The sequence below is a fragment of the Ovis canadensis genome, chromosome 3 (assembly GCF_042477335.2).
Source record: "Ovis canadensis isolate MfBH-ARS-UI-01 breed Bighorn chromosome 3, ARS-UI_OviCan_v2, whole genome shotgun sequence".
Lineage (NCBI taxonomy): Eukaryota > Metazoa > Chordata > Mammalia > Artiodactyla > Bovidae > Ovis > Ovis canadensis.
This window is the reverse complement of record NC_091247.1, coordinates 148282330-148308154: the sequence shown is the minus strand read 5'-3', so window position 1 is coordinate 148308154 and position 25825 is coordinate 148282330. Positions and strand designations below refer to the sequence as shown.

At 38.4% G+C, this 25825-nt stretch overlaps 1 protein-coding gene across 9 annotated transcripts in view; it reads left to right on the top strand.

The window, feature by feature from the left end:
- Positions 1-25825, top strand: part of TMEM117 (transmembrane protein 117) — a 647436-nt gene that overhangs the window by 326176 nt on the left and 295435 nt on the right. For all 9 annotated transcript variants that reach the window (XR_011255891.1, XR_011255892.1, XM_069584531.1 and 6 more), the window contains one exon: positions 21106-21205. Coding sequence is in view for 7 of the 9 variants with exons in the window: in XM_069584531.1 (XP_069440632.1) it covers positions 21106-21205 (100 nt within the window). In the remaining 2 variants the exon portion in view is untranslated. The remainder of the gene's footprint in view (positions 1-21105; positions 21206-25825) is intronic.

Below are 25825 nucleotides of genomic sequence, written 5' to 3'. Positions count from 1 at the left end.
GTTTCTTATCCTAATACGTGGAACTTCTGGAAAATTACCAGCATGATTCTTCCTGGAATCGAGGGAACATGTGCTTTGAGGTGACTTTCTGCTTCATCCCTTGAAATTAGTGAAGCAGATCCCCTAGTTTATGAGTCTTTCAAATGGCACTTGATTTAATCTCTACCTTATCAGGCATTATGGATGGCAAAATGGTAGTCCTTGCATTTGATAAGGCTATATCACCACTTTTCCATTAAGAGATACCAAGAAACATGGTTAGTTAAAAAGCAGAAAGCTGTTTAAAATGCAATGCCTTGTGGAAGAAACTCAAAACAGTCTAAATTCCAAATGTGAATTGTCCACAGGCTCTGAAACAGGGACTAAATTACCTTGTGGGTACTCAGTGCCCTTTCCCACACCATTAATTTTCAGCTTCATCTTTTATGATTCCTTTATGTTGTGCTTGCTCTAGCCAAGAAAGTTTTCTACTTGCACTGCTCCAATACACGCAGACTTGCTCACATTTCAGGAATTTTCTCTTGTTCTTCCTCTTCGCTTTGTGGGACCTTCCAATTCAACCTAAAGATAATTTTTCTCCCAAAAGCTGGGTTTATCTTTTGCTAGCCCAGTGTTTCATCTATGACAGTAATAGCTACCATTTCTTAGTCTTTTCTATAATAACAAGTACTTTCTTCTTGGTGATTTTTTTAAAATATGGAAATAACATACCTACATAAAAGCATATTGAACATGCACATATGTAACTTAATTTTTACCTGCATGCATGCTAATTCGCTTCAGTCATGTCTGACTGTGCGACCCTATGGACTGTAGGTCGCCAGGCTCCTCTGTCCATGGGATTCTCCAGGCAATAATCCTGGAGTGGGTTGCCACGCCCTTCTCCAGGAGATCTTCCCAACCCATGTATGGAATCTGTATCTCCTGCATTGCAGACAGATTCTTTACCACTGAGTCACCTAGAACCCCAACTTTTATAACTCTTGAGAGTCCCGTGGACTGCAAGAAGATCCAACCAGTCCATTCTAAAGGAAATCAGTCCTGGGTGTTCATTGGAAGGACTGATGTTGAAGCTGAAACTCCAGTACTTTGGCCACCTGATGCGAAGAGCTGACTCATTTGAAAAGACCCTGATGCTGGGAAGGATTGAGGGCAGGAGGAGAAGCAGATGACAGAGGATGAGATGGTTGAATGGTATCATCGACTCGGTGGACATGGGTTTGGGTGAACTCCGGGAGTTGGTGATGGACAGAGAGGCCTGGCATGCTGCAGTTCATGGGGTTGCAAAGAGTTGGACATGACTGAGCGACTGAACTGAACTGACTGAAATATTTTTAAGTGACACCCATGTTACCGATGTTATTACCATTTGTGTTAAACAGCAACAACAACACAATTGCCAGCACCCGGGAAACCCTCTGACTGTCTTTCCTAATAATAAACCTCTGTTTCTCCAAAGTAACCCATATCTCACTTGTATGCTCTTCGCTTTCTTGCTTTTCTTTGTAGTTTTACCACTTAGAATACTCCCCTAATCACTGTAGTTTCATTTTTCCTGTGTTTTGAGCTTTATATACTTATAATCATACAGCATGTTCTCTTTTATTTTTGTCTGGCTACATTTATATAAGTTTCTGAGCTCCATCCAGGCTTTGTATAGTAGTAATTTGTTCATTTTCGTTGTTGAATAGTCTCCATTGTATGACTGTGCTGTAATATGTTTATCCATTCTTTTGCTGATAGACATTCACGCTGTTTCCAGTTTCAGGCTATTATAAATAATGATACTATAAACATTACTGCTTATTTCTCTTGGTGACCATGTACACATCTGGGCCTGGAATTTTCCTGTGGAAACTTTCTAAATTCAATTTTGTGAATAGATCTGTTTTTTAAAATTTCTTTTTTTGTTCCTATGTACATTTTGGGCATTTGTTTTTCTACTGTGTTGATTTCCTCTAAATTTCATAAAATGTCCTCTTATTGTTTGTTTAATATCTGCAGGATCTGTAGCAATGCCCCTTTTTCATTTGTCACATATTTACTTTTCAGAAATCTTTAGTTGTACCTTCTCTCTTTGTATTTGACTCATCTTGCTAGAGAGTTATCAATTTTATGTCTTTTCATAGGACCAAATACCCTCACCTTATCTATTGTATATTTCCATTTTTCCTTCCACTTATATTCTATTTTTAGAATTTGAAAATTATTTTTATCTTGTGGGGGTTTATTTTACTACTTCTTTAATTTCTTGAGAAATATTTTTAATTCATTAATTTTTAGCATTTTTTCTTTTTTAATATATTTATTTAAAATTGAAAGTTTAAGCATGGCTTTAGGTGTATCTCATGATATTTTTTATTACTTTCCAGTCCAAGATGTTTTCTCTGTCCCACTGAGATTTTGATTTTGACTTATATATTACTTGGATGTGTATTTCTTAGTTTCCAAAGATCTGGGGATTGTCAAGTTAGTTTTTTATTGTTGATTTATGGTCTAGTTACATTATAGTCAAAGAATATCCTCTATGTGATTCAGTCATTTAAGAATTTTGAGATTTGCTTTGTAGTCTTGTTCATTTTCTTTCATTTTCTTTTTGAAAATGTTTGCCTTGTTTATTTCCAATATGTCTGATATTCTTTGTTGCATTAGAAGAATGTATATTTTGGACTTATGTGGGTATATTTTTATGTGTGCGTGTGTGTGTGAATGTGTCTGTTTTTTCTTGCTGTCTTATTAATTTACTTTAATTCCTAAATTTTGATGGCATGTTGTATCTTCCTGATGGGTTTAAATTTTGTTTAATTTACAATAATATTTTTGCCTTAATTGATGTTACTATAGCTATACCAGATTTCTTTTTGTTATTGTTTGCATGGTACTTTTTAAACACTTTTTACTGTTTTTCTTTGAACACTTATGTAGTCTTAGTTATATTTTTTGTTTGTTTGGTTGAGTTCTTTTTGGCATCTGAGACCTTAGTTCCTTACATATGTGTGTGTGCGTGCTAAGTTGCTTCCGTTGTGTCTGACTTTTTGTGACCCCACTGACTGCAACCCACCAGGCTCCTCTGTCCATGAGATTCTCCAGGCAAGGACACTGGGGTGGATTGCCATGCCCTCTTTCAGGGGATCTTCCAGACCCAGAGGTTGAACCCACGTTTCTTATGGCTCCTGCATTGCAGGTAGATTCTTTACTGCTGAGTCACAGAGGAAGCCCCTAGTTCCCTGACCAGGGATCACATTGTGCCCCCTGCATTCAAAGTGTGGAGTCTTAATCACTGGACCACTAGGGAAGTCCTGTTATATTTTTCATGTGCTGTGCTTAGTTGTTCAGTCATGTCCAACTCTTTGCAACCCCAGGGACTATAGTTCACCAGGCTCCTCCTCTGTCCATGGGATCCTGCAGAGAAGAATACTGGATTAGGTTGCCATTCGTAGATAGCATATAACTGAATTTTTACACTGCATATCAGGAAAGTATTTTTATTCTATCTGTACACTTTTTCTCTGCTTTTTGTATTGTCTATTTCCTCTAAGTACCTCATTTTTATTTAGTTTTGAGCTTTTTTGTTGTTAAAAATTTACCTCAAATACATGGTAATGTGTGAAGTGTGTTCATTCTCAGTAGTGGGCAATAAAAGATGATTGGAAAGTCTCTGTGCATAGACAGGCTTGTGACCAGTAAGACTCGAGTAGAAGGGGGTTGTGGTCTATGGGAATTGGCTTATCTCACTGGGTGATCCTCAACTGTTAATGACTTTTGGGGGAAGGTCAGAACTGGTCAATTTTTTTGAAATGGAACTTTATCTTTAACCCATATAAGTAGTATTTTAGGTAATGCGGCTCACTGTTTAATATTTAAAAAAATATAAATTTTTGGCTTCTGTTTTCATTAAGGGGTCTAAGTCTGCTTGAATTTCTCCAAATATTGCTAGCAAATGTCCTTCTTAGCTAGATGAGACACAAGTCATTTTCTGTGTTTATTGACTGGAAGAAAGTACATAAACTACTTATGCAGGATTTCCAATCCTATTTTAAGTTCCATCCTTTCTGTCTCTCACATCTAGAAATACTGAACCTCCTCCAGTCCCTGAGTATTGTCAAGGTTCAGAAACAGAATTAGGTCCTTCCTTAATATCCCCAAAGAATTTCATACTACAGGGTGAGTTGAAATCATCATCATCTCTCAATCTGCTTTGTAAAAACTTTATTAATATTTCTCATTTTCTGTTATCTCTTCTCCTACTTTGCAAGTTTATTCCTCTCTTCCTATACTGTCATATTCTTCTCACTCCACCAAGTTCACATGCAATCCTGCCTCTGAAGTACTGTTATGTATGGCACCAAAGAGCCTCCTGGAAAATAACACTGAAAAGGAAGTTAAAACAAAGCTATCTTGCTTAAGGACAGTGGGCAAGTGTTGAAATGGAAGGAATTATATGAATAAATCATAACATATTTTATTCCTGTCCCCATGGATTTACACATGAATCCTAAGGTGAGAGAACATAACTGCAAATCATTGATACAGTAATTTCTCTGATGATTAGTGATGGTGAGCATTTTTCATGTACCTATTAAGCAGTTGTATATCTTGTTTGGAAAAATGTCTATTTTAGTTTTCTGCCTATTTTTAGTTGGTTGTTTGCTTTTTTGATATTGAGTTGGGTGAGCTATTTATATACTTTGGCTATTAGCCTCTTAATAGATGTATTATTTGCAAATATTTTATCCAATTTAATAGGTTATCTTTTCACTTTATCAGTGGTTTACTTTTCTGTGCAAAAACTTTAATTAGGTCTCATTTGTTTATTTTGCTTTTGTTTCTTTTGCTTTAGGAAATGAACTTGAAAAAATATTGCTGCAATATACGTCAGAAAGTGTGCTCCCTGCATTCTCTGCTAGGAATTTAATGGCTTCTGTTCTGATATTTAGGTCTTTAATCCATTTTGAGTCCATTTTTGTGTATGGTGTGAGAAAAACGTTCTAATTTCATTATTCTACTTATTAAAGAGACTGGCTTTTCTTCATTGTATATTCCTGCTTCCTTTGTCATAGATTAACTGACCATAAGTGTGCATGGGTACTGTGAGTGCTAAGTTGCTCAGCTGTGTCCAACTCTTTGCAACCCCATGGACTGTAGCCTGCCAGGCTCCTCTGTCTATGGGATTCTCCAGGCATGAATACTGGAGTGGGTTGCCATTTCTTTCTCCAGGGGATCTTCCTGACCCAGGGATCAAACCAGCATCTCCGGTATCTCCTGCATTGGCAGGCAGGTTCTTTACCACTGGTGTCATCTAGGAAGCCCATTAATCATGTGTTGGGTTTATTTATTTATTTATTTTTTTAATTTTAAGTTTTTTTATTTTTAAAATTTTAAAATCTTTAATTCTTACATGCATTCCCAAACATGAAGCTCCTTTTATGTTGCTGTTGATCTGTCAATCTGTGTGTCAGTTTTTATGCCAGTACTCTGTTGTTTTGATTACTGTCATTCTTGTTCTTGTTGTTTAGTCACTAAGTTGTGTCCAACTCTTTTATGACTCCCTGGCCTGTAGCCTACCAGGCTACTTTGTCAAGGGGATTTCCCAGGCAAGGCTACTGGAGTGGGCTGCCATTTCCCTTTCCAGGGATATTCCTGACCCAGGGATAGAACCTGTGTCTCCTGTAGTGGCAGGAGGATTCTTTACCACTGAGCCACCAGGGATAGCTTTGCAGTATTGTCTGAAGTTAGGAAACATGATATCTCCAACTTTGTTCTTTCTTTCTCAGTATAGTTTTGGCAATTTGGGGCACAATTTGTGGTTCCACATAAATTTTAGGATTACTTGTTTTTGTTTTGTGAAAAATGTCATGGGTATTTTTATAGGGATTGCATTAAATCTGTAGATTGCTCTGGATAGTATGGACATTTTAACAATATTAATTCTTCCAACCCAAGAGCATGAGATAGCTTTCTGTTTCTTTTTATCATATTTTTATTCCCTTCATCAAAGTTTTTATAATTTTCAGAGTATAGGTCTTTCACCTCATTTATTACTGGGTATATTATTCACTTTGATGTGATATAAAATGGGATTGTTTTCTTCCTTTCTATTTCTGATAGTTCCTTATTAGTGTATAGAAAAGCAACAGATTTCTATATATTAATCTTGTATCCCACAACTTTTCTGAATTCCTTTATTAGAACTAATAGTCTTTTTAGTGGCGTTTTTCAGGTCTTCTTGGAGAAGGAAATGGCAACCCACTCCAATATTCTTGCCTGGAGAATCCCATGGATGAAGGGGCCTGGTGGCTGCAGTCCATGGGGTCACAGCGAGTCAGACACGACTGAGCGACTTCACTTTCACTCTTCACTTTCAGGTCTTCTATGTATATAGCATCATGTCATCTTCAAATAGTGATAGTTTTACTTCTTCCCTTCCAATCTGGAGACCTTTTATTTCTTTTTCCTGTCTTATTGCTGTGGCCAAAAAAGTCAATACTATGTTAAATAGAAGTGGTGAGAGTAGACCTCTTTGTCTTTTTCCTGATTTTAGAGGGTAGATTTGAGTGAACTCTGGAAGTTGGTGATGGACAGGGAGACCTAGGGTGCTGCAGTTCATAGGGTCGCAAAGAGTTGGACACGACTGAGTGGCTGAACTGAACTTTCAGGTTTTCACCATTGAGTATGATGTTAGCTGTGGATTTGTCTTAAATAGATTTTGTTATGTTGAGATATGTTCCCTCTACCTCTACTTTGATGAGGATTTTTATCACAAATGTTGAATTTTGCCAAATGGTTTTTCTACATCTAGGTATATGGTCATTTAATTTATATCCTTTCTTTTGTTAATGTGATGCATGCATGCTCAGTTGCTTCAGTCATGTCCGATTCTTTGCGACCCTATGGACTGTAGTGCACTAGGCTCCTCTGTCCACGGGACTCTTCAGGCAAGAATACTGGAGTGGGTTGCCATGCCCTCCTCCAGGAGATCTTCCCAACCCAGAGATTGAACCCTTGTCTCCTGTATCTCCTACATTGCAGGCAGATTCTTTACCACCAAGCCACCAGGCAAGTCCTGTAAATGTGGTATATCACAGTATTTGATTTATGTTTATTGGACCACTCCTGCATCTCTGGAATAAGTTGCACTTGATCATGGTGTATGAACCTTCTTACATATTTTTGAATTTGATTGCCAATATTTTGTTAACGATTTTTATCTATATTCATCAGATTTATTGGCTGGTAATTTTCTTATCTTTATTTTTTTATTTTTGGTAGTGCCTCCGTCTGGTTTTGGTATTAGGCCTTCTAGAATGAATTTGGAAATATTTCATGCTTTTCTGTTTTGGGGAATAGTTTGGGACGAATTGGTACTAGCTCTTTATATGTTTGGCAGAATTCTCCAGAAACTAAAATTTTGGTGGTGAGCATGCTGTAGTGTATACAGAAATTGAAATATAAAGTTGTACTCATGAAACTTATATAATGTTATGAGCCAATGTTAATTAAAATAATAAATACTAAGCATTTTCCCATATTCTCTGTGGGTGTTTGACGCTTTAGGGTATCAGCAGCACTGTTGATATTAGGACGTGTTGGGATAGAACTAAGGTAATAATGTGGGTACATTGATGACTGATCTCAGAATTGGGGAAGGTGGCATAGGGCACAATGACAGAATTACAGTGTACTTTTGGGGCTTGACACATACACTAACAATATAAATAGTTGCAATAACAACTTTAGTGGACATCAGTACAAGAGAGGATATCTTTGGTACCATTTTTGACATCTGTATCAACTGGAATAAAGTTGCTAAGAGTACTAGTTCTAAAAGCACAAATGAAACTCTATGAAATATCTTTGAATTCTTTGGGAGAAAATTGGATGGACTTGAAATGTTCACAAGTGGGTGAAAGTGTGGCCTTATTTCCTTTTCTTGTTACCATAGGCTGGGGTGGTATAACCTGTGAAGCAAACACTGTAAAAATCAGAGAATGAAATTCTTTATTATTAAATCAAAAGAAGCTATATAATTAGTGAAATTGCAGAGCAAATTTATAGAGCAATAAGATTGATCTCACTTTTAATTTGAAGCACATTTGATAATAATTGGGCATTCATAATTAGCTGAAGAGATGCCCCATGGGTGAGCCTGACTCTTAGACAGAGGGTCCAGGCCCAGAGATGTTTGAGGGCAGAAGTGTGTGCTAGTTGACACATCAGTAGGGTTTAACATCTGGAAAATATTTAAGAGTCCTATATTTGCTACCCTTAATCACCCATACTATTGGCAAACTCAGTTCTAGACTCCTCTCCCAAGCTTCTGTGAAGCTTTCTCAGCTCTGTAGTCTTTACTATGATGTCTACTTAAGCCTATCTTTTCCTTACCTTCTCCTGACACTTTGTAGGAGACTTGTGAAAGTCTTTGATCTGTCAGAGATTCAGCCTCTACTCTAAACTACACTTAATCTTTGTTTAGTCTTTTGTCAACATGTTTTATTTAAAAATCAAGCTCCCTTTACATTAGCAGTCTAAGATGTAACCTCTTATCTACTTCTTATCTGTTAAATGCACAGATACTCCCTGTCACTCAGTTGACACCCTCTCATTGTGTGTCCTGCATCTCAATGAGACACATTCAACATATTGGTTTTAACTAAAATATGTATATACATTATTTTTAACTGTGGAGAAGAATCTTATTTTAAACTTTAGCACATTTAGAAAATGTGTATATGTAAATAGTACATTGACATTTAAACAAAGCTCCCTTCATTGTCTGAAGCAGCATCGTAAAGAGTGCGCACAATATATTTATCCTTGTTCTTTTTAGGAGGAGTCTGAAAACTAACCTAAGTCTATCAGCCAAACTGACGATCCTTTTCCTGCAGCACATTTAGTGGCATTCCTTTCTAGAAGAAAAAAAAAAAAAAAAAAAAGTAATGTTAAAACTGAACAAAGTATTCAAAACCGCATTTTTAAGCTCTAAATTTTTTACTTGGAGAATAGTTAAGGGCTTCCAGGTGGCGCAGCGGTGAAAAATTCACCTGTCAGTGCAGGAGATGCAGGAATCGTGAGTTTGATCCCTGGGTCAAGAAGGTCCCCTGGAGTAGGAAATGGCAACCCACTCCAGTATTCTAGCTTGGGAAACCCCATGAACAGTATGGAAAAGCAAAAAATATGACAGCAGTATATGAGCCGACCAGGTCAGAAGGTATCTAATATGCTACTGGAGAATAGTGGAGGGCAATTACTAACAGTTCCAGAAAGAATGAAACTGCTGGGTCAAGCAGAAATAATGTGCAAGTGCCTGGTGGTGAAAGTAAAGTCCGATGATAAAAGAACAATGTTGCATAGGAGCCTGGAATCTTAGGTACATGAATCAAGGTAAATTGCACATGGTCAAGCAGGAGACATTAAGACTGAACATCAGCATTTTAGGAATCAGTGAAATAAAATAGATAGGAATGGGTGAATTTAATTCAGATGACCATTATATCTACTACTGTGGACAAGAATCCCTTAAAGGAGATGGAGTAGCCCTCTTCTACAAAGCAGAAAGAGTAGAAAGCTTAGTGCCGAAGAATTAATGCTTCTGAAATGTGGAGTTGGAGAAGACTCTTGAGAGTCCCTTGGACTGCACGGAGATCAAATCAGTCAATTGTAAAGGAAATCAGTCGTGAGTATTCATTAGAAGGACTGATGCTGAAGCTGAAACTTCAGTACTTTGGCCACCTGATGCAAAGAACTGACTTACTGGAAAAGACCCTGATACTGGGAAAGATTGAAGGCAGGAGGAGAAGAGAATGACAGAGAATGTGATGGTTGGATGGCATCACCAACTTGATGGAAATGAGTTTGAGCAAAGAATAGCAAGAAGAGATAAGAAAGCCTTCTTCAGCGATCAATGCAAAGAAATAGAGGAAAAAAACAGAATGGGAAAGACTAGAGATCTCTTCAAGAAAATTAGAGATATCAAGGGAACATTTCATGCAAAGATGGGCTCAATAAAGGACAGAAATGGTATGGACCTAACAGAAGCAGAAGATATTAAGAAGAGATGGCAAGAATACACAGAAGAACTGTACAAAAAGGATCTTCACGACCCGGATAATCACGATGGTGTGATCACTCATCTAGAACCAGACACCTTGGAATGTGAAGTCAAGTGGGCCATAGAAAGCATCACTACGAACAAAGCTAGTGGAGGTGATGGAATTCCAGTTGAGCTATTTCAAATCCTCAAAGATGATGCTGTGAAAGTGCTGCATTCAGTATGCCAGCAAATTTGGAAAACTCAGCAATGGCCACAGGACTGGAAAAGGTCAGTTTTCATTCCAATCCCAAAGAGAGGCAATGCCAAAGAATGTTCAAACTACTGCACAATTGCACTCATCTCACATGCTAGTAAAGTAATGCTCAAAATTCTCCAAGCCAGGCCTCAGCAATACGTGAACCGTGAACTCCCTGATGTTCAAGCTGGTTTTAGAAAAGGCAGAGGAACCAGAGATCAAATTGCCAATATCTGCTGGATCATCGAAAAAGCAAGAGAGTTCCATAAAAACATCTATTTCTGCTTTATTGACTATGCCAAAGCCTTTGACTGTGTGGATCACAATAAACTATGGAAAATTCTGAAAGAGATGGGAAGACCAGACCACCTAACCTGCCTCTTGAGAAATCTGTATGCAGGCCAGGAAGCAACAGTTAGAACTGGACATGGAACAACAGATTGGTTCCAAATAGGAAAAGGAGTACATCAAGGCTGTATATTGTCACCCTGCTTATTCAACTTCTATGCAGAGTACATCATGAGAAATGCTGGGCTGGAAGAAGCACAAGCTGGAATCAAGATTGCCAGGAGAAATATCAATAACCTCAGATATGTGGATGACACCACCCTTATGGCAGAAAGTGAAGAGGAATTAAAAAGCCTCTTGAAGAAAGTAAAAGAGGAGAGTGAAAAAGTTGGCTTAAAGCTCAACGTTCAGAAAATGAAGATCATGGCATCCAGTCCCATCACTCCATGGGAAACAGATGGAGAAACAGTGGAAACAGTGTCAGACTGTATTTTTGGGCTCCGAAGTCACTGCAGATGGTGATTTCAGCCATAAAATTAAAAGACACTTACTCCTTGGAAGAAAAGTTATGACCAACCTAGATAGCATATTCAAAAGCAGAGACATTACTTTGCCGACTAAGGTCCGTCTAGTCAAGGCTATGGTTTTCCCTGTGGTCTTGAATGGATGTGAGAGTTGGACTGTGAAGAAGGCTGAGCACCAAAGAATTGATCCTTTTGAAGTGTGGTGTTGGAGAAGACTCTTGAGAGTCCCTTGGACTGCAAGGAGATCCAACCAGTCCATTCTGAAGGAGATCAACCCTGGGATTTCTTTGGAAGGAATGATGCTAAAGCTGAAACTCCAGTACTTTGGCCACCTCATGCAAAGAGTTGACTCATTGGAAAAGACTTTGATGCTGGGAGGGATTAGGGGCAGGAGGAGAAGGGGACAACAGAGGATGAGATGGCTGGATGGCATCACTGACTCAGTCGATGTGAGTCTGAGTGAACTCCGGGAGTTGGTGATGGACAGGGTGGCCTGGCATGCTGCGATTCATGGGGTTGCAAAGAGTCGGACACGACTGAGTGACTGAACTGAACTGAACTGAAGCTCTAGGAGTTGGTGATAGACAGGGAAGCCTTGCGGACTGCTGTCCATGGGGTTTCAAAGGGTCGGACTCGACTGAGTGACTGAACTGAACTGAACTGAGCCCTCATAGTCAACAGAAGAGTCTAAAATGCAGTATTTGGGTACAGTTTCAAAAACAACAGAATGATCTTGGTTAATTTCCTAGGCAAACCATTGAACATCCTAGTAATACAAGTCTATGCCCCAACCATTGAAGCCAAAGAATCTGAAGTTGACTGGTTCTATGAAGACCTTCAAGACCTTCTAGAACTAACACCAGAAAAAAAAGATGTCATTTTCATCATAGTGAATTGGAATGCAAAAGTAGGAAATCAGGATATGCAGAATAACAATGGAGGTGACGAATAGATTCAAGTTTGGCCTTGAATTACAAAATGAAGCAGGGTAAAGGCTAACAGAATTTTGTCAAGAGAATAGGCTTGTCATAGAAAACATCCTCTTCCAATAACACAAGAGATGACTCTACACATGGACATTACCAGACAGTCAATTCCAAAATCAGATTGATTATGTTCTTTGCAGCTGAAGATGGAGAAGCTCTATACAGTCAGCAAAAACAAGACTGGAAGCTGACTGTGGCTCATAACATGAGCTCTGAGCAAAACTCAGGCTTCATTTGAAAGTAGAGAAAACCACTAGGCCATTCAGGTATGACCTAAATCAAGTCCCTTATGATTATACAGTTGAGGTTGTTAGTTGCTCAGTTGTGTCCTACTCTTTGAGACCCCATGGACTATAGCCTACCAGGCTCCTCTGTCTGTGGAATTCTCCAGGGAAGAATAGTGGAGTGGGCTGCCATTTCCTTCTTCAGGGGATCTTCCTGACTCCGAGATTGAGCCCATGTCTCCTGCCTTGCAGGCAGATTATACAGTGGAGGTGATTAATAGATTCAAGTGATTAGATCTTATAGACAGAATTCCTAAAGAACTATGGTTGGAAGTTCATAACATTGCACAGGAGATGCTGACCAAAACCATCCCCAAGAATAAGAAATCCAAGAAAGCAAAGTAGTTGCCTGAGGAGGCTTTACAAATAGCTGAGGAAAGAAGAGAATCAAAAGGTAAGGGAGAAAAAGAACAATATCCTAACTGAATACAGAGTTCTATAGAATAGCAGAGAGAGAGAAAATGGCCTTCTTAAATGAACAATGCAAAGAAATAGAGAAAATAGGCAATGCTATGGTTTTTCTAATAGTCACATATGGCTGTGAGAGTTAGAGGCTAGGTGCCAAAGAATTGATGCTTTTGAACTGTGCCAGAGAAGACTCTTGAGAATCTCTTAGACTTCAAGGAGATCAAATCAGTCAATCCTAAAGAAAATCAACCCTGAATATTCATTGGCAGAACTGATGCTAAAGGTGAAACTCACTGGAAAAGACCCTGATGCTGGGAAAGATTGAAGTCGAAAGTAGAAGGGAGCAGCAGAGAATGAATTGATTGGATAGCATCACCAACTTAATCGACATGAATTTGAGCAAACTCTGAGAGGACAGAGGAGCCTGGCATGCTGCAGTCCATGGCGTCACAAGGAGCAACTGAACAATAAGAACAACTCTCAGAGGATAAAACATTGTCACCAGTAATTACTAGGCTTTTCTTCATTCAACCTCCTGGAAAGAGATTTCCTCTTTCTCTCTTTGAGTCTTGATTCTAAATTACCAGGAAAGGGAAAAAATAGGATATCAGCAAATTTGGTTATGCCAGTATGTGGGTGCCTGCTAGGTCGCTTCAGTCATGTCTGACTCTGTGTGACCCTGTGCACTGCAGCCTGACAGGCTTCTCTTCCATGGAATTCACAAGGCAAGGATACTGGAGTGAATTGCCATGCTTCACTCTTAGTACAGGATGTCTATGTTCCAAGCCTGCCCCTGTGACTCTGTGGACTGGGGAAATGTGATAATGGGTTGAAGAAATTATTAGACAAGAGGTGCTGGATGATAATCCAGGAAGTGATACCTAACTTTGGGATGCTTTCTTCCCTCTTGGAAACTTTTGAGTTTACAAATATTGGGTCCATGATCTAGCAAATAGGAAGACTATAGAGATTTAGTGAGTAATGAACTATGTCAGTTTACTTAGTGAATATGAACTATGCTTATGTAACATAAATTCACGTGCTACAGGAAGGGCTTCTCTGGTGTCTCAGATGTCAAAGAATCTGACTGCAATGCAGGAGACCTGGGTTCAATCCCTGGGTCAGCAAGATCCCCTGAGAAGGGAATGGCTACCCATTCCAGTATTCTTGCCTGGAGAATTCCATGGACTGAGAAGCCAGGTGGGCTACAGACCATGGGGTCACAAAGAGTTGGACATGACGGGATGACTAAGCGCACACACAGTGCAAACATAACTGTTTCATAATAGATATGCAAATAAAGGATAGGTCTCTGACCTACTAGCTCCCATTTCCAAAATAATATAGTGGTCCAGAAAAGCAAAAAAATGGGGAGGTCACACAAGATGGCAGAGAAGTAGGAAGTAGAATTTGCCTCCGTTCACAGAAACAACGAAAATATATATACAAGTGGCATGAATCACACAGAATATCTACTAAGCACCAACATAAAGCCTCGGATGCCCAAGAAGACAAGAAAATCCTCACATAACAACTGAGTAGGACAAAAAAGAAAAAGAAAAAGAAGGAATCAGAGTGGGGCCTGTACCCTAGGGGGAAGCTTTATATTCCTTATTTCATGTAATCCTCAAGAAATCCTTGTGAGGGAAAGATATTCTTATTCCCATTCTACAGATAAGGGAATGGATTATTATCAAGCTTATCATTTATCCCAGGTCATAGAGTGGGAAGGTGGTTTGTCAACCCAATACTTTCTGGTTCTAGGACTCCTGCTCTTCTGGTACACCATTTTAATTTCCCAGAATTTACCATAGTGCAGAAATAATCTATAATAAGTTGAGGATAATCACAGGGAAACAGGAGGCTATTGTGTAATTCAGATTAGAGATTGTTATGAACAGAGATAAGATATTGGTAGCAATAATGACAGAAAAACAACATAGTTTGAAGACCTATCAGAAGTAACCTTATGAAAGGTTACATTTGATTAACCAAATGTTGAGGGTAAAAGAGAGGGAGGAATTGATGTTATTCTAAGGTTTCGGTATCTACTACAGATGAACTTCACTGAGTAGGTTTAAGCAAGACAAGGAATGAAAGGAAGAATTGACGTAATGTGCGTGTGTTAGCAGTCAGGGTGGGTTTGTCCAATAAATACACCATCTGTGGTCTTATATGTCTTCTGTAGAGAAATTAGAGAGAATGAATAGCTAAAGACGGGGAATTTGAGTTGGAACTTTACTTATAAACATTTTTAGGTTCAGATGCAGTTTTAGTCACTCTAGACTCTTCTCTGGTGGCTCAGCTGGTAAAGAATCCACCTGCAATACAGGAGACCTGGGTTCGATCATTGGGTTGGCATGGCAACCCACTCCAATATTCTTGCCTGGAGAATCCCATGGACAGCAGAGCCTGGTGAGCTGCAGTCCATGGGGTCGCAAAGAATTGGACACATGGCTGAGTGACTAAGCACACACACAGTCTCCTTCTAACAATTGTCTGCAACAGTTTTCACCTTCCAGTGAATTTTGCTCTGTAGCTTCATACCCTAGGTCTTTCCTGGAAAGTTCATACACATGTATTGATCTCCTAAGTTTTTCAATAGTCAAGAAGTAGACATTTTGAGAAGAAATACTAAAATGTGGTTATTTGGATAATAGTTGAACAAGTGACTGAATTAAAGACTTTTAATCATTTCATTACAAAAAATTAAGAAAGGCTAATCTCATAATATGTTTAATTTCTGGCATTTTATGTCAACAGATTTTCACCCCAAGCCTTAAGACCACTTAGAGTTTTTGCTTGAGGTTCATTGTGTTTAATACAGGTCTGTACTCATGTTAAGTCAACTCCTTATCCATGATTTACTTGTTTGTGACGCCCCCAATCTTGTTTATGTTGCCCAAACGTGGCTGAAAAAGACAGCTGTGACATTATGAATCCAGCTGGCCACAGATGGATCTTCAGTGAAGCATGAATCCATTTTGTGTTGGTGATCTATGTTTACTGCCTCTGGTTAAACTTTCAGAGATTCAGCTCCTAAATCACCTGGCATGACTGAATCCACTTATGTGTAAGTAATAGGCTGAAGTAAGCTGGAACCTTTGTTGCTTGTGCTCAAGACTCTCACCTCTAGGTGTTATGCACTGAGCCCGTATCTCCGAACCGACCAAGAGAGCAAGTCCACCACAGTACTGCAAAGGCAAGAAGGGAGTTTATTTCTAGCGCACTAGGGCCCAAGTCTCTTCCAGCACAATGGAATCCGACACGAGCCCCGAACAAAGGAGTATGGCGGCTTATATACAGGCAGTTCTTTGTCTCAGTTATAGGAGTAGCTGGCGTTACATGATTGGCCAGGCAGGATGAGCGCATATCCTGTATGATGTATGAATAGTTGAAATAATTAGCTAAAACTGAACAAAACTGAAACTTAACAATGGTTCCTAGCAAATAAAATTTAATTTTGAATCAGTATCCAAAAACTCTTGAGTGTATAAGCTCCATAACTTCACTTTTTCAGAGTCCAATGTGATATTCAAACTGGCCAGAATTGCTAATATAAATATATGCACACTGTGTCCTTTACAACCTGAGGAGGAAATAGTGCTAAATGTTAATAGATATGCAAATGAGTGAACTCATGGTTGAAAGTTTTTATGGCAGGTCTGCCTATTTGTAATTCTTCTTTACATTTGTCCAGAGCAGCAAAATTTAGAATAACTGCTAAATTTTTTTGATACAATAAGCTCTTTTTAAAAAAGAAGCTTCTCTCATGGCTCAGTGGTGAAGAAGCTGCCTGCAATGCAGGAGACACAGGAGATGCAGGTTCTGTCCCTGGCCAGGAAGATCCCCTGGAGAAGGAAGTGGCAATTCACTCCAGTATTCTTGCCTAGGAAATCCCATGGACAGAGGAACCTGGAGATTTTTAAAATTTTGTATCAGGCATTAGCTGATTTATAATACTGTTCCAGGAGTACAACAAAGTGATTCAGTTATACATACATCATTTCCTTTTCAAATTATTTTTCCATTTAGGTTATTACAGATTTTTGAGCAGAATTCCCTGTGCTGTACAGTAGGTCCTTGTTGTTTATCTGGTTTAGATATAGTAGTGTGTATATGTCAATTCTAGATTCCCGATTTATCCCTCCTTCTCTGCCTTTTATCCTTGGTAACCATAAATTTGTTTTTACATGTGTGACTCTACTTCTGTTTTGTAAATAAGTTCATTTGTATCAGTTTTTCTTTTAGATTCTGTATATAAGCCATATCCTATGATATTTTTCTTTGTCTGACTTTACTTAATGCAATAACCTCCAGGTCCTTCCATGTTGCTGCAAATGACATTATTTCATTCTTTTTAATGACTGAGCAGTATTCTGCTGTATAATATGTACCACATCGTTTTTATCCATTCATTTGTCAATGGACATTTAGGTTGCTTCCGTATCTTGGCTATTGTCAACAGCACTGCGATGCATATTGGGGTGCATATATCCTTTCAAACCATGTTTTTCTCCATATATATATGCCTAGGAGTGGGATTGCTGCATTATATGGTAACTATATTTTTAGCCTTTTAAGGAAACTCCATATCGTTCTCCATAGTGGCTGTACCAATTTACACTCCCACTGAAGTGTAGGAAGATTTTTTTCCCATACTCTCTTTATCATTTATTGTTTGTAAACTTTTTGATGATGGCTGGTGTGAGATGATATCTCTAGGTAGTTTTGAGTTTCATTTCTCTGATATTATGATTAGTGATGATGAGCACCTTTTCTTGTGCCTGTTTGTCATCTGTATGTCTTCTTTGGAGAAATGTCTAGAATAAGTAATAAATTTTAAATATCACTCTTTACTTTTAAATATACTAACTAATTTATTCTTAAATAAATTCTCTCTGCTATGTCCTCTGATTTATCATGGCATTCAGTACTCACCATGTGCCCACAGCCACAGAGGAGGGACATTCTCCTGTTTTGTGCTGATGTATCTTTCTACATGAATATAGGATAGTTATTCTGCCATCAAGGAGATATAAATGTAGTTGGAGAAGTGAAGTAAACACAGAAAACAATTTGAAAACATGTAAAAATTTTTCATGTCAATCTTATTTTATTGCTATTTCTAGGGTTTAATATATATTGGTTTACCTGTGTAGTGAAAGTGAAGTCGCTCAGTCGTGTCCAACTCTTTGCGACCCCATGGATAGTAGCTTACCAGGCTCCGTGATCCATGAGATTTTCCAGGCAAGAATACTGGAGTGGGCTGCATCAATAAATATGAATAACTTGGGTCACTTTGTTAATTCATAAATTAAGCAGATGTTTACTGATTACTTACCACTTGTAGGCAGTGTTCTAGGTTCTGGGGTATCAACAGTGGAAAGAATAGATAAAAATGACTTGCAGTCGTCCTGGAACTTATGGAATAGTTTTAGCTATTGTTTACTCTCTTGGTTTTCAGGATCTTGATAGGGTCTTGTTTCTTGACATCCTAGTAACTTTTGATTGAATGATGGATTTTATAAATAAAAATAGATGCTATTTTATTCTTCCTGAAAAGGTTCACTTTTTCCTCTGTTAAGTGTGAAGAATAGAAGCTGATCACCTTAATTCAGTCATGAAATGGACTAGAAACGGGGTTGATTTACAGTTTCAACAAGGACCCATACATCACAGGTTTTCTTTAGTCTTCATTACCCTAGTATACCCTGGGCCATACTCTCAGAATTTTCTGAACTATAATAGTTTCCTCAGCGTGAAGTAGCCAGACCTCTGCTATACTTTACAGAGACTTCCTCCCATCCAAGTCCTAACGAGGCCCAACCCTGCTTAGCTTCTGAGATCAGACAAGATGGGGTGCGTTCAGGATGGTGTGGCTGTAGACTGTAAAGACTTTCTGCTTAGTCTCTCAGCTTTCCTTGTGCACAAGTTCATAATTTGGCAAAAGTCTTGAAAGGAAAACTGGCTGTGTCTCTTACTCTCTTCTGAGCATCTCCTTTCTCACAAGAATCTTGATTCCTTAAATTTCAAACATTGCCTCTTTAACCTACTGAGACTGTTCTCTGCCAGGGCAAAATCCAGGTTCTCGTCTTCTTGCCTTGCACGTGGAATCAGCTAATGTCCCCAGAGAAAATACAGTTAACTTTCCCATAAAGCTCACCAATCTGGTATCTTGGTTTTTCTTCTCTTCATTGCTTCATCAGCTCTTAGATGACTTTAAGCATATTTGAAGAGTTATTTTTATATTTTGTTTTTTTAGGGTTTTTCTGCTGGATCATTGGTCGGTTGCATGCTTACTATCTCATCGTTGTTTTCAGATACTGAAATAGAAGAATCATGCCTTCTCTTATATACATCTATACAACCACAAAGAATGTAGCCAGGAATTTCTATCCTAGCCCAATATATTCTGGAATTAATTGGCAGAGTGAACAGGTAGAGATGTAACATTGAACAAAATCTTCAAAGTAGGTGTCATTGAAAAAGCTGGACAATTAAAAGAGCTACTATGCTATAGTACCCTGAATCCAGTGACCAAGAGCTGCTTAGATGCGTGAACTCAGTATAAGTGGGAATCCAAGACCTGATGGTAGCTCTAGGGAGCTGTAGCTTCTGGATGCTTCTCTTGACTTCTTATTATGAATTATCCCCACAGGAAGTAATCCTTCATTGTCATTGTCTTATTAAAATACTTGGGAACAGAGATATTCTTTGTGCTTTTTATATCTCTACTAACAGTTGTAGGAAGAAGGCATAGCACAGTAGTTAAGTGCATGGATTTGGGAGTCAATCAAATTTATATTCAAATCTTGTCTATTTATTGGATGCTTAAACTTGAGAAAGTTGCAAAAACTCTCTAAAGCCTTAATTCCACATCTGTGAAATGGGAATAGAAATACATTTCATTGTTCTGATATGAAAATTGATGAGGACTGTGTTTTTAAAATGCTAATAACAATCTCTAGCACATTGCTAGCATGCAGTTTTTGGTAGCTAAATTTTTTTTGGGGGGGGGGAGCTATTATGGAAACACGTGGAATAAGACCCAGAATTTTGAGATGAGACCTTAAGATATTTACATAGCCCCTCCAAAGTAAGTAGATGAGGCAAATGGAAAAAGTTGTTAAAAATTATGTTTGTTTTTGTTGTTAAAAAACTATTTAAATATCTGTGTAAATATCTGTGTGTTTAAATATCAGATAAAAAAACTATCTGAAATAACTCTAGAAAAAATAACTGAATTGGAAGCAGTTTAACTCTCAATGACTTCAAAAATGTGCTTCTTCATAGTTTCAATAGATAACTAACAAACATTTATCTACTGCATATTGTTTTAAAGTTAATCTAATGGGTACTCTAAGTTGTATAGGTATTATCATGTTTAAGAAAAGGAACAAAATTTAAAGTAAAAGAATACTGAGTAACAAAAATACTTAGAATTAAAAAATATGTACAGAGAAATTTGGTTCCTAGGTACCATTCATTAGTTAGGTGATATTGATTGGGCAGGGTAAGTAATATTTTTGAATCTCAGTTTTCTTAGTGAAATTACAAATGGGAAAAATGATAGTTCGATTTTCTTGACTATCAAATGAGAAAATGAAAATGCTTAATAAGCAATAAGCATGATCTTATTACTTGTTTTTAGTAGTCGGGTGTACCTTTGAACCTTTCTTTGAGCTCTGAGGAATATAAACTTGTGTTTAATAGCAAGCAAACAATAACTAGCTACGCCAAGTGATGAAGTGGAATCTGGCCATTGCTATTAAATAATAATTTAAGTCACATGTATTTGAGTAAAATTTTACATTGCTTCCCTATGTGGAAATTTTTCCCAAGTCTTGACTTTCTTCTGAACATTATTCAGATATGACATTATACTTAAAACTTACTCCCAGCATCTTTTCAATAGTTCTGACTTTGAGAAGACAGAACTGGAAGAAAGTGAGCTCTTCTCTTCCTTTCTGGTTACTCTAATTCAGGAATTGTTTCTGCTATCCTCATACTTAAGTGAGCATGGAATGATGCCTTTGCTGAGTATTTCTGTTTGATTTTCCAAAAGCTGTTGTCAGTCCTGCAGCTCAAAAATGAAAGGCACATGGTAATTGGTGTAGCCACAGTCAGTTTTCAAATCTAATTGGAACTGACCCAGACACCCTCAGAGCTCCTCCTAGCCTTTCAGATTTATAAGCGCATCTGGTGAGAAAAAGCAAGAAAGTTTGTTAAAAGGGGGAAAATTCCCTTTTGAGTGTTGCTGAACCAGAAGGCTTTGACTGTATGGTTCTCTGAGTCTGGACAATGTCTTGTGTGTTTGTTTCCACAGAGCATATATCATTACAGACTATATGGGCATCCGAAATGAAAGTTTCATGAAATTAGCTGCAGTAGGGACCTGGATGGGGGACTTTGTCACAGCTTGGATGGTAAGAAATTTTAACTTCACCCATTTCAAATGTCAGATGGAAGACATGCTCATAATGTTATACACACTATTTTTCTTTTTAAATCAATCGCCTCATGAATTATTTTATTTCATGTTATATTTCAGATAACATTCCAAAGTGAAAAAAGAAGGATCTTGTTTTCATGGTTAGCATTATTGCACTTGTGCAAAGCCCTCAAACATGAGAAAGTCTCATTTGTTTCACCAAATTAAAACAGTCATTTCAGTAACAGGCTTGTTAGATAATCCAAGTCCAGTTATCCCTAAATTTCCAAGCAGTAAGTCACTGGAAATGCTGAGCTCTGATTGTTGGTCTTCCTGTCAGCCCAGCTCCTTTTTGACATAGCAGTGCTGTTTATTTTGTTACATCATTCCTCTGTCCTCCCAAGGGTTAAAGATACAGTTTTATTTTTCTCAACCAATGTGAATTGGATTTTATGCAGTACACACTATTTTTCATGGTTTAGGACAGAAGTTACTTCTCTTGCAAGGGGAACAAATTCATGAGAAAGACAAATCTAGAGATTATATGCAATATCTGTTTACCTCAGGAAAAAGCATCAATACAATTATAATACTAATGATGACTGTCTACTGAGATATATTTGTATATGTAAAGTACATTTATGTGTGTATATATGTATATGTATAGATATGTATGTGTGTTGGACATACACATTCATCAAATTAATGGAAAACTCTTCTGGGAAATTTTAAATAATTTTATAAGGATTGTTTGCTTGTTTTTGACATGTACACTTTTAAGGTAAGAAATACTGTTTGGGCTGTCTGATAAGACACATGAAGTATCTTTAAGGACTTTAAAAATGGTTTTCTGCATTTCTTTTCCTCGTTGAACCTACTAACTGAATGGTAACTAAGGAGGTCTGAGAGTTACCTGTTTTAGTCTCTATCGTGCCTTATCAGTCTTTGTGTCTGCAGCAATTAGACAAACCATGTTTCATGCTGGGCTCATCTGCCAGGAGAGTAATTTCTGTATGTAAACACTGAGTTAATTAAAGACACTATGTAGCTTAAAGGCTCTGGGTCCTATAAGTTTATGAGAGTCTCAGAATGCAAAGAGCGTTGTTGTTATTGTTTAGTTGCTAAGTCTTATCTTTGCGACTCCATGGACTAGAGCCCACCAGGCTCCTCTGTCCATGGAATTCTCCAGGTAGGAATACTGGAATGGGTTGCCATTTCCTTCTCTAGAGATCTTCTTGATCCAAGGGTCGAACCTGTGTCTCTTGCTTGACAGGTGGACTCTTTACCACTGAGCCACCTGGGCTTATAAAAATGGAACACTTTAGCATTCACTGACACCTTTCATAAGTGTAGTTAATCCTAATTAGCTTTATTCAAATTCATTCACTTAAAAATGAGAGGACCTACCAAAAGAAAGATGATGCCCAAATTAAACACAACTTGGCAGGGACATGCCCTATAGACGTGTTCCTGACACTGCAGGGCGATTGTCACAACTGTTACTGCCATTTCTGTTAATAGCTTTGTTTCTTACCTGAAACAGGTGTTTTCAGGGTACAGGAAGCAGTTATTTCTTAATAGCTACTACTGTCATCATTTTGCAAGTGACCATAAAAGAGTTTGCCTAGCCTGTGTTTGAAACTCCTCCCTCCTCTATTTAATTTTAGAATGTTATCAGAACCCATTACCAGATGCTTTCCATTTTATTATTTTTAAAATTGAAATTTGAAAATGTTATTTGTTTGTAATCACTAGAAATAGCAATGAGAATAAGCTAGACATTAAGACCAGGCAGCCTCATCTGTTTCCACTGGGAAAACCGTTTAAAAGGAAAGATCAACTTTAAACTCCTAATTTCCTTAAATTCTGAGCTGATGCCTTCTGGAAATTTTTGCATTTATTGCGAACTATGATTTTGACTCATTTTATGATGGCTACTTAATAAAATGCAAAAGAGAACTGGATCAATTCAGAAATTTGGATTCTCTAATCTTGCCACCTATGGTTTGACCTTCCACAAATAATATACAATCCTTTGAGCCTTAGTTTGCACGTGTCTTAAAAAGGATTAATAGTTCCGATTGGTGCTCCTGGGTTTTTGTGAAGATTAAATGTGTGGTCCTGGGACCAGACTTAAAATCCTGATGTGTAAGGGGGATATAAGTGCTTTATTGTTATTGGTCATGTTTCTGAACCCCCATTGTCTTGACTGGTCCCAGTCCCTTGAAGTAATGCAAAGGAAGGTCATCGATCCAAACTCTAGGCTTTGGAGACTTTATATCCCTCCTCTGAAGCTCCAGGAGCACAAGAATCCCACCTTATCTCAGACCTGGGGTCCAGGCACTTGAGATTTTCTACCTATTGCCCACGGTACATTTCCTTTTCACGGAAGTGTACACTGACCCTTACCAAAGGCAGGGGGAAGCAACAGAGTAACGAAACATAAAGTTTGCAGGCTCAAGTCAGCCACTTGATACAGAAACCGCTTCCTTTTCCGTGATGACACCGTTATTTATTTGTGACCCAATTCCACCCAACTTCTCCTCAGACTTTCCCACAAAATAGTGTTTCCTAGGCCATATAGGGGTTTCCCAGGTGGTACAGTGGTAAAGAACCTACCAGCAATGCAGGAGACGTAGGTTTGATCTCTGGGTCAGGGAGATCCCCTGGAGAAGGAAATGGCTACCTGCTCCAGTATTTTTGCCTGGAAAATCCCATGGACAGAGGAATCTGGCAGTCTGCAGTCCATGGGGCCACAAAGAGTTGGACACAACTGAGCAACTGAGCGCACACACACATACACAGGCTGTATATATAGCTCTGCTTGTATTGACTGGTTATGTTATTTTTATAATTAAGCTGTTTTTCTTTTGAACCATAACGTTGGGTGCAATGTCTGGGCAGCACTGAGAGGCAAATGCAGGGTATGACTTTGTCCTTTAACCCTTCCTGATTGGATTTTTACCATGCCGTCTTCTGCCCTACTCTTGTGGTTTAAGGGAATACCAATAATTCCACAGTTCAATCTGTAGTCTTTCTCTCCATCATCCAGATTATCTTCAGAGTTTCTCTTAGATTTAGTACTTTAATTTCTTCTATTTCTACCAGCTAACCTTATGACTTTTTACCTTTTCCTATACTGTAGATTAAGACTGGATTGGGAGTCAAGAAAACTGTGCTACAGGTTTAAGCCAGCAAACCTTCTGAAGTCTCTCATCTCTTCCTTTCTGTAAAATGAGGAAGAATCAAAATCCCTTTCTGCTTATGTTATCGGAAAAACTGACCTTTTCCCATTAGTCACAGGGACAGAGATGGGGAAAAAAAAGTTTTCTTCTGATTTGAAAGTTCAGTCACACAGAGAGGATTCCCAGAGCACATCATTTCTATTCCCATTTCTATTCACTGACTAGGCAGTACGTTTCCATATAAATATTTATATGTCTACATATGTGTGCATTGATAACATTTAAAAAAATAATAGTTTTCCTCTTGAGAGGAGCCTAGGGAAGCTTTGACCTTCATTTGTCCAAAGAATTCTCATCATGAAATGAATATCAATGATGAAGGTGACTTGTGGAAAAGCAAGTGATTATTTACATTTCCGATAAAAATATGCCTTTCAATATATTTTAAAAATAGAGAGTTTTTCTCTGGTGGAAATAATTCAGAAGTTTCCCTTGGTTTTAAAAGGCACATCAGAACTGATGTAATCCACAGGTGAGGCCAGTATGAACCAATCCGGCAAAAATCTTTGGCCCTCACTCTACTAAGTGTCAGGCTCTGCTCGGTTCAGTTTCCTGGCAGTCCTGGCTATTCCGGACTCTGTTGTATGCCTTGGGCAGAGGGCGATGTGTCAGGGTTAAAGTCGCTATTTTTTAAAAATAGATTAAAAAAATTAGGATAAAAGAAATATATAAAATGACCAGTTATTTAATTCAACATTGAGCTGGCCCTTTTACTGTGTTGCAGAGACACAAAAGCAAAAACATGGGTGTCTTCTGTGACACCATGGCCATGTATCCCCATATTTGCCCACACTCTGTGCCATTAAGCAAGGAGTTGAGGAGGGTCAGAACAGTCCCACTGCACATGGCTTCAGCTTGACTACCCCTCCCTTTGAAAGACAGAGGTCACAGCTCTGCTGAGCTATAAAGTGACAGGGGATTTTTGAAGACATGGTGATGACACCTGCTTCTGTCCCTCACCAGAAGAAAAATTACTTGCTGTCTATCTATCCCTATCCTATCCCTATCCTCATCCTTTTCCTCAGCCCCTGGTTCCTCCTGCTCTGGTGACTTTGTTTTACAGCAGTAGGTGGTACATGGCTCACAATAGTGATAGGGACATCACATTCTAGGTTTGAAGCCCATGGCTGTGGGGAGGTGCTTGCGTGTGTGCTAAGTCGCTTCAGTCATGTCTGACTCTTTGTGACCATGTGGACTATGGACTATAGCCCTCCAGGTGCCTCTGTCTATGGGATTTCCCAGACAAGAATACTGGAGTGGATTGCTATTTCTTTCTCCAGGGGATCTTCCTGACCTAGGGATCGAACCCAAGTTTCTTTCGTCCCCTACATTGGCAGATAGGGTCTTACCACTAGTAGAGAGGTGAAGAA